Source organism: Serinus canaria, chromosome 4 (genome assembly GCF_022539315.1).
Source record: "Serinus canaria isolate serCan28SL12 chromosome 4, serCan2020, whole genome shotgun sequence".
Taxonomy (NCBI): domain Eukaryota; kingdom Metazoa; phylum Chordata; class Aves; order Passeriformes; family Fringillidae; genus Serinus; species Serinus canaria.
Window position 1 is genome coordinate 47,739,408 of NC_066317.1, and position 17,395 is coordinate 47,756,802.

At 44.2% G+C, this 17,395-nt stretch overlaps 1 protein-coding gene across 1 annotated transcript in view; it reads left to right on the forward strand.

The window, feature by feature from the left end:
- Positions 1-694: 694 nt before the first annotated feature.
- The window catches only part of BEND4 (BEN domain containing 4), a 31,462-nt gene continuing 14,761 nt past the window's right edge, over positions 695-17,395 (forward strand). The window contains exons 1-2 of the mRNA XM_030239540.2: positions 695-1,058; positions 9,770-10,336. Coding sequence (XP_030095400.1) covers positions 695-1,058; positions 9,770-10,336 — 931 coding nt within the window. The remainder of the gene's footprint in view (positions 1,059-9,769; positions 10,337-17,395) is intronic.

Here is a 17,395-nt window from a genome sequence, read left to right on the forward strand (position 1 = left end):
ATGTTAAATGTAATTAATCTCCCGGATTCCTGGAAATCTGACATGCATGAGTTACAGCGAAACCTCTTTTATTTCGCTGTGAAATGCTTTTGCATAATGAGAAAGAAAATGTCCTCTGTGCCCTAATCAACTCTGACAGGTCCCGGACTCCCAAATACTTTTATTTATGGCATTATTTATTTCACCCCTAATAACCGGGGAGGCGGGCCCGCGGCTCGCTCCGTGCGGGGAGAGGAGGGAGGGAGAGAGGGAGGGAGGGAGAGATGCCCGGCGGGCGGCGGGGCTCCGCGCCCGGCCGAGGGGACACAAAGTTTTCGCGGCGGCCGCCGCTCGGCGGGGCGGGCCGGTCTGGCAGCCCGCTGCCCCCTCGGGCCGGGCGGGGCCGGGCGGAGGCGGGAGGGCCCGGAGCCGCTCGTCCCCCGCCCGCAGCTCACCTGCTCCCGCGGGGGGTGCCGGGGGCGGCGGCGGCCCCGCCAGCGCCCGCCTCCGCGCCCCGCTGCCATTAGCAGAGATTACCCTAAACACTTGCCGGTCGCCGCCCGTCTCCCTCCAGGCATTGGCGCGGCCGCCTGTCAATCAGGCCGGCGCCCCGCCGCGCCGGGGCTCCGCCGTGCCACAGAGACGAGCCGCGGCGGCGGCAGACACAGCCCCGGAGCGGGGCCGCGCCGCGCCGCGCCAGGGGAGGCGGCGGAGGATGGAGGAGGAGATGCAGCCGGCGGAGGAGGGGCCCAGCACCCCCAAAATCTACAAGCAGCGGGGCCCCTACAGCGTCCTGAAGACCTTCCCCGGGAAGCGGGCGGCGCTGGCCAAGCGCTATGAGAGACCCACCATGGTGGAGGTGCCCCGCGGGCGCGGAGCGGGGCAGCCCTTCCCGCACGCCGCCGAGCCGCTGCCCTACGCGCCGCACGGCCCCTTCCCCAACGGGCCCGTCCGCCCCGGCGCTGCCCCCGGCGCTGCCCAGGGCCACCCCCGCCCGCCGCCGCCGGCCCCGAGCTCCTCGGGCCGCTACGGCCCCTGCCCGGCGGTGGCGGGGGGCGGCGGCGCGGAGCTGAGCGCAGGTACCCGCAACTCCTCTCTCTCCTCCGCGCAACTTCGCGGGGCACTTTGCAGCAGGCGGGAGCGGGATGGGGGCCGAGGCGCGCACCCCTCTCCCGGGCGCTGGCGAAGGGCGCGACGCCCGCGGGGTGCCCCCGCTCGGGGCTGGCGGCGCCCCGCGCCCCGGGGCTGCAGGCGGGCGGGGACGGGGCGGGCGGCTGGGTCTGTCCGGTGGTCGGGCACCGCTGAAGTTCCCGCGGCGGGCGGGGCCGCTGCCCGGCTGGCGTCGCCCCGGGGCGGTGGGCAGGGGTCGCGGCGGCGGGGGCTGTGCCGGCAGCCGCGCAGGACTTGGCGGGGCAGGCGCCGCCGGCCGGTGCGCACCTACGGGAGGGAGCGAGCGAGCTGCTGCTGCTGCTGCCGCTGCCGCTGCCGGCGGCGGCGGGGCGGGGGCGGGCGGGGGGAGCCCCGGGCCGGCCGCTCCGCTCTGCTCCACTCAGCCCCGCACCGCTCCGCTCCGCCGGGGAGGGCGGCAGGCTGGGGCCGGCTACCGGAGGAGCTGCTGGTAATGGAGAGGCTGCTGATAGAGAGGTGGTGATTTTTACAGAAAGAAAATAGATCGGCTGCTTGCCTGCACCGTTTTCATAAGATGCAGTGACAAACAGGAGATCAAATTATTTTTTTTTTTTCTTTAAAGGTGTAAGATACCGAGATGCTGAACGCATATCTTTCCTCTAGTGATGGCTTGGAGTTAAAAAACCACGTAGATCTTGATATGCAACCTAAATTTGGCATCAGGAAATGGGAAATTGCATCTTTAAGCAGAGTACAATCAAAAATGAATTACAATAAATCCTATATAATTGCATAGGTCATTCTCTTTAATGAGATTTTATTAACCTGACTGTCAAGCTTTTGAGTCAGGCAGATATTTTATCTTCTTCAACTGATAAAAGTGTCAGCTATAAACCACCATATAAATATTCATAAATCTACACATCTGTGGCAGCCTATCAGCATCATTCTTTTGGACATTAAAAGCATTCTAATTACTTTCTGTCTAGCAGAGCTGAAATGCTGCCTGTTATAGTATGTGCTTGGCAGGCATGATTGCTTTTGTTTGCCATCACAAATAGCAGCATCCTATTTTATATACTGATGGTCCAGAATATATTCAGGGTTTGACTGAACAGGATGAATATTATGAAGTACCATCTGGTTTTGATAACATCGGGTATATTAACTCATCTGTTAATTTTTGACACATCATTGATTTATTTATTTAGAAAAATTGGATCCTGTTTTGGTATGTTGCTGTTTGCCTTTGTAACAAATGTGATGACATTTCCTTACTAAACAGGGAGATACTCTAGTTAATAGGATGTATGGCTGTGTTCTGATGCCTGTTTTTGCCTAGAAGTAGCCTTGTAGTGGATGAATTTAGCATGTCTTGTTGCAAATAATTCAACTACTTTACCCAAAAAGTTTAACACTTGAATAGATTAGCCAGAGAATTCTCATCTCTGGGGCATAGTTCTGTGATCTGTGGCAGAAGGTCATCTTTCTTCATGAAATTGCTTCTTATATGAAATGCCCAAATGGTGGTATTTAAGTATTCTTTGTGGCCCACAATCAAAACACTGATGATAAATGTGACACCTACATTTCTTTACAGAAGCAGATTACGCCATGGAAAACATTCAGCTGTCTGGTAGATGATATATGAGGCCATATTCACAGCAAAGCCCTCTGGGCTTCAATGAGAAGTTTGGACTTTCTTTTTCCTGACTACATTGTGCCAACCAGGCTCTTAGAGCAGGCTTCAGAGCTTGTCTTTGATTTAGTTCTATGCTAAAGAGAGTGAAGGAACTGCCATTCATGCACCAAAGTTCTTTGAAGTCCCTGTCCCTTCAACAACACATTCAGGCTTTATTTTCCGTTCCTATGTGGGTCCCAACTCACCCTTTGCTCGGGTAAGTGACAAGAGAAACAGAACAGGAGAAAACAAACCAGAAACTTGCTACAGTGTGTACAAGTAGTATTTTGCTCAAGTTGTTACCAGAGATGGCCCACAAAGCTGGAAAGGGGACTGGGGCAGGTCGCTGTCAAGACAGGCTGAGAAAGTGGAGGCTGTTCAGCCTGGATAAGAGAAGGCTGCTTGGAGACCTCATAGCAACCTTCCAGTGTCTTAGGAAGGCCCACAAGGAAGCTGTAGAAAAACTCTTCAAGAGGAACTGAATCAGGACAAGGAGTAATGAGTTCAAATTGAAAGATGGGAAATTTAGGTTAGATGTGTGGAAAAAAAATTTACTGTGAGGCTGATGAGGCACTGGAAGAAGCTTGCCCAGAGAAGCTGTGGATGCCCCATCCCTGGCAGTGCTTAAGGCCAGGTTGGATGGGTCTTTGAGTAACTTGGTCTAGTGGAAGGTATCTCTGCCCACAGCAAGGGGTGCAGAACTAGATGTGCTTTAAGGTCCCTTCCATAGAATCACATTCTGTGATTCTCTAAAGCAGTAGGCAAGGCTTAGATCTCCTGGGTATTTTAGTCCCATAGGTAGGGATGCTTTGCTGAGCTATGTGCCCATCCCTCCTGCTTGGTGATGGAGTAACACCATGCAGCTTGTTCTTGGGAGCTGTAGCACTGCTAAGATGAGCAGAAGCTAGCTGGGACCCCAGTGCTGTATGTATGTGAAGAAGTCCCATTGCCAAGAGGCTTGAAATCCTCTTAACTAATTTAAGAGCCAGTTTAATAGCACAGGCCATCTCTGGGGAAGCAGAGTTGGGGTTTTGCCCCTGGAAAGTGAGAGCATTTACATGTTCTCCATGCATAGTCACCCTGTACTCTGGCCAGCAGCTGTGGGGTCTCTGTGCTCCCCACAGCAGCAAGGGGAACAGGCCCAGAGCACCTCTTAGCCAGAGGTTCATCTCAACTGGTGGGTGTTGTAGGAAGGGACAGATCATCCCCTTAGTAGGTGTCCAGCTGCATGTGCATTCTCCACAAGGAGTCACCATCCATGATGTGCCCAGTTTTCCCACTTGGTTTATCCTCAGCGTTTGGCAGGTGCTTACTTGAATAAAGGGGTGAAGTGCTGTAGGGTGGTTTTATAGGGATACCCACTTCCTGAGTTCAGAGATATCTTTTTTTGCAGATATCTTGTTGCAGCTGCCTTTTTTGCAGCTGCCTTTTCACTTGTGCAGGCAACAGTGAGCAAATAGCTAGTAAAACACCACTCCTGGGATGCCTAACTCTGTGCCAGCAACTTAAACACTTAATGTAGTTGGTTCTTAAACTTCAGGCATGACATTTCTGGCCCCTTGGAATTCACAGCTCCAAGTTTGCTTTTGAAAGTGGGCACCTCAAACACAGTGATGACTAAAGATATTTTTGCAGCTTTTTCTAATGGTTAGAACTCTTTCCAAGGGTAACCAGATTTCCCCTCAGTTGCTCTCTAAGAGACCACTCTTACCTCCAGACTCCAGCATAATTGCAGGAAGACAGGCTAGGGAAAAGAAGAAAAACAGGAATTCTCCACCCAGTGCCATGGTGAATAAAAAATTTATCTTGAAATCCCCCCATGCAGGGAAAGATCCTGCAAGAGAAATGTCATCTTACAATGAGAAATGTGAAGCTGCACTGCAACACAATCCTTCTCTCCTCTAGAGGTTACTCTGACTGCTGTGAGCCCCACGGATGGATTCATTCAAAGCACCAGCAGATACCTGTTTTCCTCTGTAAAATATAAATTCTTTATCAATCTATTCAGATTATTATTTTCCTGGCATAAAAACTATCAGTCTTTGGTAGTCTGTGCATTGAACAGTACCATAAGCCACCAAAGAAAGTCCTTTTCCTGAGGAAAGCATGATGTAGACCTCACAGTGTAGTTTAAAATTTAGGGTGGGCTTTCATGGAAAGCAGAGGAAGAAGAGCAGAGCTGGTAACACCTGTTGGCAGTGCCAAAAACATGGCATATTTAAAATGACCAGTTAATAAAGCTCCTTGATGCCCAGAAGACAGAATAACTGTTCAGTGAACAGTGACGATGAAGATCAGTGTTTTGACCTTACCTTAGAAATTGTGAGCCCTCATCTGGAAGCAGATCTCTCAGATAAGTGCTGAAATGGCCAGACACTTGTAGTCTTAATCCACTGGACTGTCTGGATGATCTGTATGCAAAATGCCCAAGAAAACATTGTGTAGTCATAGGAGGTGTCACATGCTCTCAATTTTGTGACCTAAGCACGATATTTACAGCAGTGGTTATATCTAAAAATGTAATTGACCAAGTCTCTATGTTTGGATAAAGGCCAGTTTGAGGGGTACAAGGCTGCTGCCCCAGGATCTCAATTAATAAAAATATTGTAATAAACAAATCAAGAAATACAAATAATCAGGTGAGAGGGCTGAGTCACTGCAAGGTGAAGAGTGAGATGATTGGAATTGCTAAGGAACCTGAACGTCACAATCTTGCTGAAAATTAAATACCAATGAATACATTCCCTGCAGGGGAGAATGTGTGGTATTCAGACCCACTCAATACTTATAAAGATGGCTTTTTAAACCAGCTGCCCAAGTATACAAAGCAAACTTTGGAAGAGCCACAACCTGAATCCAGAGCCACTGAGACCCAACACAATGCTTATTAATAAAGCTGTCTGATCTAAGTATTGAGAAGATCCTTAGGTGTGGGAACAGCTGAAGTTACACCTGCCAAATTTTCCAGACATCTTTCTTGATGCATTAGTTAGTGTAAGTTATCAGGCTGAGTTTCAGACATTCCCTCTTACTAAACCCTGTTTTCAGTCTGGCAGTTGAATAGCTAAGAACCTCCCCTAGTCCCAGAGTCAGTGAGAAAATGATGCAAAGATGAATGCTGTATCTGGGAGTTGGTACCTGATCTGCCATATGATGGTATCTTCTGGTTGCTTGCAGTCTCTCTAAACAATCTAGTTAGGAATACTTAGGCTTTTAGCAGTTTAATCCTGTTCTCTTAGCACTTTATGAGTCTTAGGCAGCAAGTCCACCTCCAGGCAAATGTCTAGTTAAAGTCAATAGAAGTTCTGTAAGACTAAAGACTCTGGGGCCTGACACATTAGAATTACATGGTGGGTGAGCAAGGTAATAAGAAAAAGGAATATCACAATAAGACTTTAATAAACTGCTTACCCTGTTTTAGTCCAGTGCAGTGATTTCACTGGAATCCTACTTTCCTAGAAAATACATACATTATATTAAATCAATTAAGAATCATAGATTGGTGTTTATTCAGTAGTAATCACATAAAAACAACTTTTTGTCATTTCTTAAGTGATTAGACATTGCACAGTGCTTGCATTTCTAATTATAGACAGTCTGTAAAAGCTGAAATCCCAATTTCTACAATATATGCTAAATGGGCAACATTTTTTTTCCTCCATCATAAGAAATAACTGCAGTTATCATTCTCATTTAGGGTTGTTCAGACTGTGGGTGTGTGCACCATTACTGGTGTAGAAGTCTCTTCAAAGTAGAACCTACTTCAGCACAGAGACAGATATTTCCAGAGTATGTGCTGAGGGCATCCCTCACTATTGCTGTCCAGCAGTACCCAGAAAAAAAGCATTTGTGCATCTCTGGGTTAGCCTTTCAAATGAGCCCTGCTTTGTCATGGCTCATTTTTATGTCTTTGAGTATGGCTTGAAGTTAAGAAAAAAACCAGTAATTGCTGTTATTGTGTCTTTGTAATAGATCTGATACTGAAGATTAAATCAATAGTCATTTCTGTATAAAATTTCAGTTACATTTTAAGCCGTTATCACAGTGAATATGCCTAATGCATTAGATTTTAAACAAAACTAATAATTAATTTAATCTTTACTGATGTTAATGTGTATTTTGGTATTCTTCAAAACTAGTAATTTGAATGTCAGGTTACTTTTTGCTGTTTTTAGAATAAACCATAATATTGGAGTAACATCTCTTATAAGAGTCCAATCCCTTTTTCAGTTGTTTCATTCATATCTTGTCCCCATGCAACAAGGGTATGCAAAGAATACGTAACTGTTTTGTGAACAGAGACAATAATGATTAAAATACAAACAGTATAGATGACTTCAGGTCTGGAATCAGATTATAGGATTAAAATGAATGAAAAAACAATTCTGTAGTAGGATTGCAAAGTTGCACTCAATATCATCCAGTAATAGTTTTAAAGGGGAAACGTGGAAAGAAGTAAAACAAAGAAAGCACGTCTTGGGGTTGTTAGTGATTCTTGAATTTCCTGATTTCCTTTTGGTTTATCAGGTCTCAGCTGGAAAGCTGCCATGTCATCAGGATTCTGTTCTTTTAATTCATATTACATCTCTTGTGTTGTTTTGCAGTTGCATTTATTGTAAGGGTTAAGGACAGCTGGCCTTAGGTTAGTGTAGAAAAGGAGAAGGAGAGGCAGAGGGTGATGGACCTGGCACCTCATTGGCACCCACTTGCAGAGGGGACAGCAGTGCCTGTGCATTTCTGCCCTGTGCAGCTGTACTGTGGACAAAGGGCATTGCATAATGCTTTGGATCTAAGAGGTGTGGTAGAAATCTGCCCTCATGAGTCTGAACCCATCTCCAGGATTGTGATACGGCTCATAAACACGGGAGGCTGATGGTGAGGATGCTTGCAGTGGTCTTAAGGCCACTCCAGTCCTTCCCATGGAGCCCCTGGGCAATCCCTGCATGGCTCCAGGCAGCCTCATGACCCAGCACCGGCCTTGGGCTTGCTCTGCCCACCTCAGATTCCTGTTTTTTCAATCCTCAGGATATCACATCCTCAGGTTCTGTGCCAGGGAGGTCTCCTCTGGCTGCATTCGAGACTGAAAGTATTTGTATGCTGCTTCAGCCCTGCCCTCTTTGCAGAGATCTGGAGGATGGTACAAATGCAAATTAGTGTTGTTTCAGATATTCTTCAGGTCAGCTGTACTGACCTCAGTGTAAAGTAGATTTTCTGCCAGACAGTGGTAGATCTTGAAGAAGTGCTGTGAAAAATGCTGTGGTATTTTTGGGGTCCCCTGTCGTAGGGAGGAAATGATGAATCTGACTCCATGTTCTTAGAAGACTAATTTATTATTTTATGATCTTATATTATATTAAAGAATACCATACTAAAACTATACTAAAGAATAGAGAAAGGATACAGACAGAAGGCTAAAAGAAGAATAATGAAAAACTCGTGACTCTCTCCTCAGAGTCTGACACAGCCTGACAGTGATTGGTCATTAAGTTAAAACAATTAGCATGAAACCAGTGAAACAATGACCAGTTGGTAAGCAATGTCCAAACCACATTCCAAAGCAGCAAAACACAGGAGGAGAAAATCAGATAGTTATTGTTTTCTTTTTTCTCTGAGGCTTCTCAGCTTCCCAGGAGATATCCTGGTGAAGGAATTTTTCAGAAAATATGATGGTGACAAAGTGCCACCCCTTAAAGACCTGAATTCTGAACATTTCTGTTCTTTATGTGTTACGAGTGTGATGAGGCTACTGATGAAGCTATGGTAAATGAAGGTCTGGGGTGCTTAGTCTCATGGATCTGTAGCAGGTTGCCTTTTCAAAAGTGAATACGTTTGTCACTTTATAAAAGTCAAGCCTGCCTGAGAAGTGCTCTCCAAAATTGGCAGTGCTTTAACCTACCGGTCTTTTTTTTCTTTTGCAAAATGTTAGTTACATCTGTTTAGATACCTAGAGGTACTTAGCTTTGAATAGAGTAAAAAATATTTAAAAGGCACTGTTTTTGCTGGGGAGCCCAAGAGGTTGTGTCATAAATATCTTGGTAATTTTCTGTCTGGGTCCAGGAAGTATTGTAGCAGCTTGAGCTATACATGTAGACATTGCAGAAATGAGCCATCCTGCTCTGTAGGTTTAGCTTGTAGCTGCTATTGCTCCCTGAGACATGACACCTCCTGTCATGAGAGGAAAGCTGACTAGGTGCAGCACGGCATCCCTATCCTAAATCCAGAGCTGAGCTGCTGTCTCCAGAAATTGCTGCACAATCCTATGTAGAGTCTCCTGATTGTAGGCTGAGCATCTTGAAGAGCTCCACTCTCCACTGTGCCATACTGGCCTGCCTGCAAACCTGCAGGATGCCTTTGCTTGGTTTAAGGAGAGGGGTTTGTGCTTATCACTCTGAGTAGTTCCTGGACATATTTGGAACCTAGAGCAAGAGGAACAGAAGCAAAGTCCATTGAATTGAGGGTCACTTGTGTGGAATGTCCTGTGCCCAATGTTAGATAAGTGCATCAAAGAGAAAAAGGAGAAATAACAAAGCTTGGAAGCCTTGTTGGAGAGGAACTAGGGAGAGGACAAAGGTATGGTGCAAAGTCCTACAAATATGTACAGTTTATGCCCTCCAACAGATTGAAATAGGCTTTCAGGGCAGTGCTTAGTTGAAGTTGTAGCAAATTGGATGTAATTTGTGTTTTCTTCCCCATTTTCCTGACTTAATCCCTCTGAAAGAAGATGTCAGTAAGCAGTGTCTATCATCACAATGCATTTCTGATTAACAGCAAGGTCACAAGGGCACTCTCAAAATAGAAACAGAGTCAGGATTGTTTTAAATCACAGTGTTGCACAAGTATTAAAGCAGAAGCCATAATTTTAAAATGTTCAGAAATAAAATGCATGCTACTGTAAACAGTTGTGTACATTCATCTAGCTGCTACTGCCTGGCATAACCTCTTGCATTAGGTTTCTGTGATTCATCTTTTCTTTTGTTGCAGAGAGTCGAATGATTCTGGATGCCTTTGCTCAACAATGCAGCCGGGTTCTAAGTCTCTTAAATTGTGGTGGAAAACTGCTGGACAACAATCACTCTCAGTCCATGATTTCTTGTATAAAGCAGGAAAACCCAAATTATAGTGAAAGACAAGAGCAATGTCAGCTCGGGAAAATGGTCCATAGTCAGACATCAGACATTTTAGACATAGAGATGCAGTATATGCAAAAGAAACAACAAACCTCAGCCTTTCTGAGAGTTTTTACTGATTCCCTTCAGAACTATTTGCTTTCTGGGAGCTTCCCTTCTCAGAACACCTCATCAATAAATGATTTTAGCCATTTGGCAGATGTGGATCCACTTTCAGCCTCTCCAGTACACACTTTAGGTGGATGGACATCTCCAGCAACATCGGAATCTCATGGTCATCCATCATCTTCTACACTTCCAGAGGAGGAAGAGGAGGAAGAGGAAGAAGGTTACTGCCCTCGGTGTCAAGAGCTAGAGCAGGAGGTAATTTCATTGCAACAAGAAAATGAAGAGCTTCGTAGAAAGTTGGAGAGCATTCCAGGTAAATAGTCTCCTGCCATGAAATGTTGCCATTGAGGGATAAAAATAATGTGGGTAATGGTTTTATTTCAAGTTCCAGTGTTTTTTAAAGGTTGCAGTCATAATAATCAAACACTGGGATTTGTCTCCAGCCAAAATTCCTATAGCTGTGCCCAGTGGAAAATTACCTGCTGATACTCATCTCTATGAAGATTGAGTCCTACACTAGTAAGGTGTGTTCAGGTGGGGATGTACATGTAATCCCAAATTCCAAATATCAGGTGGTTTGTCATAGTAATTTCAAACATATGATTTCATAACTCTTTATCTGTCTTGTTCTTTAATTGGCATTGTATCTTATAAACTTAATTCCCTTTTGGGGCTCCTTTTTTTGGTTACTTAAGGAAACTGTTCAAAGTTAAATCCATGGTTTTACCTGAAATAATTTTGGCTTTACTTTGAACAGTTTCTCTTAAATTGCTGCTAGCTTAGTGAGAAGCATTACTATGTCTCCTCCCATTCATCTTCAAATAAATCTTGGGGGGAAAAAAAAAACCCAACAAAAACCTAAAACCAACTTTTCCAGTTCAGCAATACCTAGAAGCCACTGTGAGAGAGAAAGAAATCAAATAGAAACCTCCTCTGTGAAAAGCTCCTCTTGCTCTAAACCCAGGACCTCTCACTGTTCAGGTGAGCCAAGATACTTGAAGAGTGGTATGGGATTAGAGCAAAGTTTCTTGGGCCTGTATTTTCTAAACTTTCAGCACAGGCAAAAATGCACCTCAGATAGTAATGCTAAAAGCAAATTGGAATGTAGCAAAGAAAGAAGCATGCAACATGCTTTTGACATGTATAAACACTAGGGAACTGCACCTTTTTTACCTGAATTTGAGGCACTTAGGGTAGATCCATGAAAAGTTAATTGAACTGATCTCTGAATGGCAGAAAAGCATGTCTAGTACAGCATGAGCTGCAAGAGAGAAAGTACTTCAAAGATGCTAACTGCAGAAAGGAAGAAGGCAATAACCAACTACTGCCCCAACATGTAGAGGCAGTTGCAAAATCTGAGCAAATGCAAGCATTAGTCTTCATAATTCTTCTCCCCAGGTATCAGTGGTGTACCATGCATTATTTATATCACACCATGTTTTCCTTTTGTGCATTGGTCCATAGGGGTACTGGCAAATCCCATAAGCAGCGTTATTCAGTGCAAAAAAAACCCCAAAATATAGAGTAACTCCCTCACCTCTCCCAAAAATATAGTTTCCATAAGTCATGCACTCTCACTGGTTTCAGCAGGGGTTAGTACATCACCTGGTACTGCATGACAAAGGGAATTGTGTGGACTTCAGCTCCTGTGGAGTCCTACCTTCAGGTGTAAGACCAGAAGTGATCCTGTAGGGTTTGTAACCCAATGACAGCTTTCATTCAGTCACCTGTACTGAACACAGTAAATTTTTTTGACTTTCACTAATGCATAACTTGTATTTGACTCAGGTAGTATCTCAGAAGGCTCCAGTCTCTGGTGAGCAGTGGCCATATCTCTTACCTGACATTTGGTTCCAGGGCTTAATTACACTGGTGAATATGTGCCTTGTTCCCTGCCTGACTGCCTGAAATCAGCTTTTAGCCATTGACTTTTATGCTTTGCTCCACTAAATGAAGTGCTCTATAGGTCTTGGTACTTCTTCTGATTGAAGGTACTTACAGACTGAAAGCTGACTTAATTTCCATTTTAAATAAACAAAGCAAACAGTACTGTTTGAAACTCCTCAAATTACTTGAATCCTTCTTTGCAGTTGTTTTCCTCCCCTTCTGCTAATTTCTTTAAAATCTGGGCACTGGAAATGCATGCAATATGTTCCTATGAGCCTGATCAAAGGTGAATAGACTCTTCACTTGTACCCATGGTTTCCCTAGCGGGTTGTGCAGCTGAGCTTCTCATTCTGTGCACATTTCTTCCTAAAAGTACACTTTGTATTTGTCTGTGTTCATGTACTAAGTGTTCCAGATTGCTCTGACTGTCCCACTTGCCCACTGTTTGCTGATTTGTCAGTTTCTGTATCATCCAGAATTTTTTCAAATTGGTTTTAAATTAACTTTGTGATACTGGTTGGGAATGTTGAATAGTTTTGAAGGTATTGTTAGTCCTTGTTGGGCCTTTCTAGAAACGTGTCTATTAATGATGATTCCTCCAATGTCAAATATTTGAGATGTCAATAGCAGGTTCCTAATATGGTTTGGTCTGCTGGTGTTGAGTGTTGCTGCTTTGCAATCAGCTAACTCATGGTAGGAAGGGACATGCCCTTCAGGAGTCTGGGTATCTTACATTGCTCAGCCCAGCTTTTTCAGGCGAATCTTTACGCTCATCAAAGAATGACAATCAGGTTAGTCTGGCAAGATCTACTTTCCATAAGACCATTTTGACTGGAATTAATTATACTCATATGCTTTAGTTCTTTGTCATTTGAATCCCGTTGTGATTGTATTTTGCTAGGATTAATGCTGGGTTAAGCAGCAAGTATTTACCTGGGTCATCACACTTACCCTTCATCTCCCTTTAAAAGTGATAAACATGCATAATCATAGTCATTTTACACCCCCCAGGAGTCATGAAACTCCTTGTTTACAGTGTATCAAAGGAGGCAGACAAACATAAAAGATGTGCAAGGAGGTAGGATTTCATCTGCCAACATAAAGTCATCATCAGATACATCTGCTGCTTTCTGGTGACATATCCAAATAGATCTGAAGTGACCCATGTGTTTGCAGAAGTGTTAAGAACCACAGAAGGTCCCTCAGATTTTGCTACATGCTAGAACAGAAATCCTCAGGCAGTCACACAGCCACCACTGAGCAAAATTACTCAAAAATCAACTAAAGCCATGTCTAATTATTTTTGTCTCTAGTGTTCATTTGGCTCTTGTGAGCTTCTACTACCAAAAAAGCTGGCAGAAGTTTTTCTGTGATGCCCAGCTCTCTATGTAAACAGGAGCTTGCTCTCTGTCCTTTTTTCTTTTTTTTTTCCACCCATCAAGATGTTGCATGCTTTAGGAGGGAGACAGAAAGCCCTCTGCTGAGTGTTAGTGTTGTCTGCCACCATCTATACATCAAAGTAATCTCAGAGCACAAACTTTCTTCCCTGAGCATTCATCCACCTCGTGCAGACCATCCAATGGAATGGACTGGGGAAGGCACTGAGCATGGTGGAGAGGCAGCCAAGGGGGCAACTAGATGAGTGTGAAGGTTGCCACACTGTCTCCATCGAGCCACTGAAAGGGCAGGGTTTTTTTTTACCTAGTGGTTTCTCTTCCCATCCTTGGGGGAGCTAGTCCAGAGCTGCTGGCTGAGGCTGGCAGGGGACCCTGTGGGGTGATGGCAGTGTGCACCATGCCCTCCCCACAGTCACTGAGGATCCCACTTGCAGCTTTGCCAGCAGAATATAAAAGCACCAACCCCTCTCTTCTGCTGTATAATATGAATCATTTTATCCTTCTCCTGAAATACTTTGCATTCCTTTTTTTTACTTTCCATATGCAAAAGCCCTTTTAAAATCCATGAGAGTTTGCGATCTAAAAATAGTTGCCGCTATACATCTCTGCCTCAAGCTTTGCAAGGCAAGGCTCACAAACAGGCTACCACAAAAAAGAGTGTTTTCTCTGCAGATGTAAAGGCAATGACACTTTTTTTTTCCTTTTTTAACAAATATTACAGAAGACATATCCTCCTGTAGCTTTTGGACACAGAAAATAAGATTTTTCAGTTTTCAGGGCTCTGCCCTGTTGCTGTAGAGCCCTTCAGTTCTGTAGGATCTTTTTGCCTGTAGCCTAGCATCACTCCTTGGCAGATCACCACTGAAGAGAAAAGATTACATGGATAAAACATCCCATATATTTTGGTTGCTGGATTGGTTTGGTTTTTTTTCTCAAAAAACCCCAATTTGATTTGACTGAAACAATTCTTAAATTCGTGTGAAAACTGAATTGTTCCAGCTGTAGACTAAATGAAGAAAAATTGTGTTTCAGTGCTTGGGGTTTAAAGCAGTGCAACCTCTTTCAACTTGTCCAGTTTTCCCAATATTTATTTTTTTAGGGCAAAATATTAACCAAGCATTTTCAGTTTTCAATTCAACTGAAGAGAAGCATTTTCATTCAGTGTGTTATTATGTTTTCTTCTGAAAAATAATTGAAATTTAGGTAGTTCCTGGAAGGAGTTTGGCAAACTTATCATTGACTCTTTAAGGTTTTGAGATCATTAAGAACAAAACAAGGTAATCCATCCACATGAGAAGAAAAGTGTCTCCTAGTTTCTTTCCTCTTTATAGAAGTTACTGTGGCTGTGATACTTTCCCAGGAGTGAATCTAAAGACATATTTGTGGAGCTGCATACAAGACATAGATGTTAACCATGAGGATATTAAACAGTTCTTCATTATTATCAGCATGATTTTCTCACACTTTTCTATCTGAAAGGGAGAAAATATTTCCAGGTAATTAAAGCAAAGGTCTTTAATCATGAGTTAAGGTTTGTCTCCTGGTGTTCCCAGCGTTGCCACTTGGTTTTGGATAAACCAGTCTGAAAGTAGTGAAAAGGTATTATTTAGTAAGTGTGTGTGACAAATACAATGATTATTCTTACTTTGTTAGCCCCTCTGCTATTTGCAGATTGCAGATGGGGAAGGAAAGCCCCCTCAAATGTTGAGTCCTGGTCACCTATAGAGGCTGCATTCATGGTGGCTGGAAGTAGCCAAAGCAAAGTGGGATTTGCAGGTAAAGGTAATACCAATGTAATTGAAAAGTCAGACAAGTTTTCCTGGAGGTTTTGTATGGCCAAGGCTTGACTCTTCTTCCTGACAATTGGAGGATATAATAAAAGATATTACTTTTCCCTACAAATCCTGTCTCCTTTATACTTTCAGAGCCTCATGTTTCCAAAGAGCCTACCACAGCCACAGTATAGATAAAGCAGCCATCAAGGGTTATGATGAACACTTTTTCATGTCCTTTTTTTTTGTCCTTTTTCTTGATGTTCACATTTAACCACTTCTTTGGTTTCCCTTGATGCTCTGGATGTTTTGGTCTGATCTGTGGCCTCGTTCTGCTCTTCAGCTTCAAAGTGTGAAGTTACTGTGAGAAGAGAGAGCCTCGAGCACGGTCACCCAGCACTTGGCACAAGAACCCCTTTGAATTTGTAGCACGGCTTTGCTTGCTGCTGGGGGTGACAGCTTACTTTGCTAAAGCAAGCTGCCTACAAAAACTTACTGAAACATGTAATTGCAGCAGACCTGGGCTTGCTTTATCTCTTTTCTCTGTGTTTCTGGATACAAACCCACAAGAATTTGGGAGATCGGTTTCTCAGCCAGCTTGGGAAACTGAGCTGGTGAGAGTTTTGTGGGGAGCTGCATTTCAGTCCATGAAGTATGAGCTCCCAGGTCTCAACTTTGGTTTGGCCTTTGCAAGTAAACATTTGGTTTTTAGTGACACAAACTGCTGTCCCTTCTCACAGGGGACTTCCTGGTTTCCCTGTTAGTTACCAGCAGTAGAAATGTGTAGTAGAGGGGTTTGCAGAGGATGTCCCCTCCAAAGGGAAGACTTCACTGCTGTACAGGATCACAAGTAGAGGCTCCTTCTAATGAGTAGATGGAAAGTGAGAGAGCACAAACAAAAATAAAAGCCACAGGAGCATGTGGCAGCATCACTTAAATGAGATGCACAGCTGCCTTGTTTTATCTCTTTTAATCTGTTGTTTATGCAGAGGTGTATATCCCAGGGGCAAATGGGAGGGGAACTTTCTTTTTTCTGGAAGAAATCTGTTGCAAAAGAAAATTAAAAGCACAATGGCTTTTCAGATGCAGATTTATAGAAATTAAATTATTTGCCTGGAAAACACAGCTGAGAGGGATTTTTAAAGCAATGGGATATTTGCTTGAATTTTTCTCCCTTCCCTGTTTTCGGCTGGCATGTAGGTCAGTTTAGGAAATCTTTAACACCCTCCTACACATTGTGTCAATTCTTTTGATTTCTGCTGTATGCTTTCACTACAAATGGGTGCTGGTTTTATCTTACCATCCAGTCACAAATACCCAAATTTGCAGGCTCTTGAGCGCTGAGATCAGTTCCTCCCTTATCTCTCCTTGCCCTTTGCTGTTTTTCCAGCCCATCACACTCCAAACAAACTCGTCTTCATGGACCATCCATGCAGCTTTTGCTGGCTTTCAGCTGACTATTGAAATAAATGACCATATGAGCTAAAATAATCCAAGCCATGCACACTTGTCCAAATCTCAGGCAGCAAAGGCATCTCCATTAATGTTATAAGAAATTCACACAGCCCTGTGGCTCGTCAGCATGTTCCCTATCATTTGTTACATCTTTTTGACAGTCGAGCATCAATTTAGAAATGCCCTGCAATGAACTTGGAGAGAAGCATTGCTCAAGGTCAAGTGAAGGAGGACACAGTGCAGTGCTGAGCCAGTCTTAGCTAACAGCTGCTGGCCTGAGCAGGGTGGGTGTAGATGTACACCCTTCCCAATTTTCCTCCCCTCTGGTGAGTCTGGAGTAAATGGTCTTGAGTGCTAAGGGATTCATCTTCTGCAGAGCACCAAGAGGAATACTAGCCAGTGTCAGCTACAGAGCACAAAATCTTATTAATTACAGGATAACCAGATTTCTTACTGTCTGTTTATGGGGCTGAGGCAGCCAAACTGAGAGTGAGCCATCCCTTCTCACTGGAACTGTCTGATGCTGCAGGAGAGGTTGGAGATACCCTTTATTTACCTTGGAGATGTGCTGTATTTACAGCAAGCCCAAGCATCTCTTCACAGTGCTGTGCTTTGGCAATATAAACAGCCCTGGAATGTTTTACACTGGAGGCTGCATTTTTGGGAGGATAAATGAGAGTTCTCATTTTGACAGATACCAGTGTAAGTGACTGTGTCCTGGTAACATTTATAATGAGCAAAACCCCAGCTCAGACCAAGAATAGGGATGCTCTTGGCCCTTCGTAGAAATTTGGAAACAATTATCAGAGGCAGAGGTTTAAAAAGAAAAAAACTAGAGTGGGTGATAACTGGGAAACATTA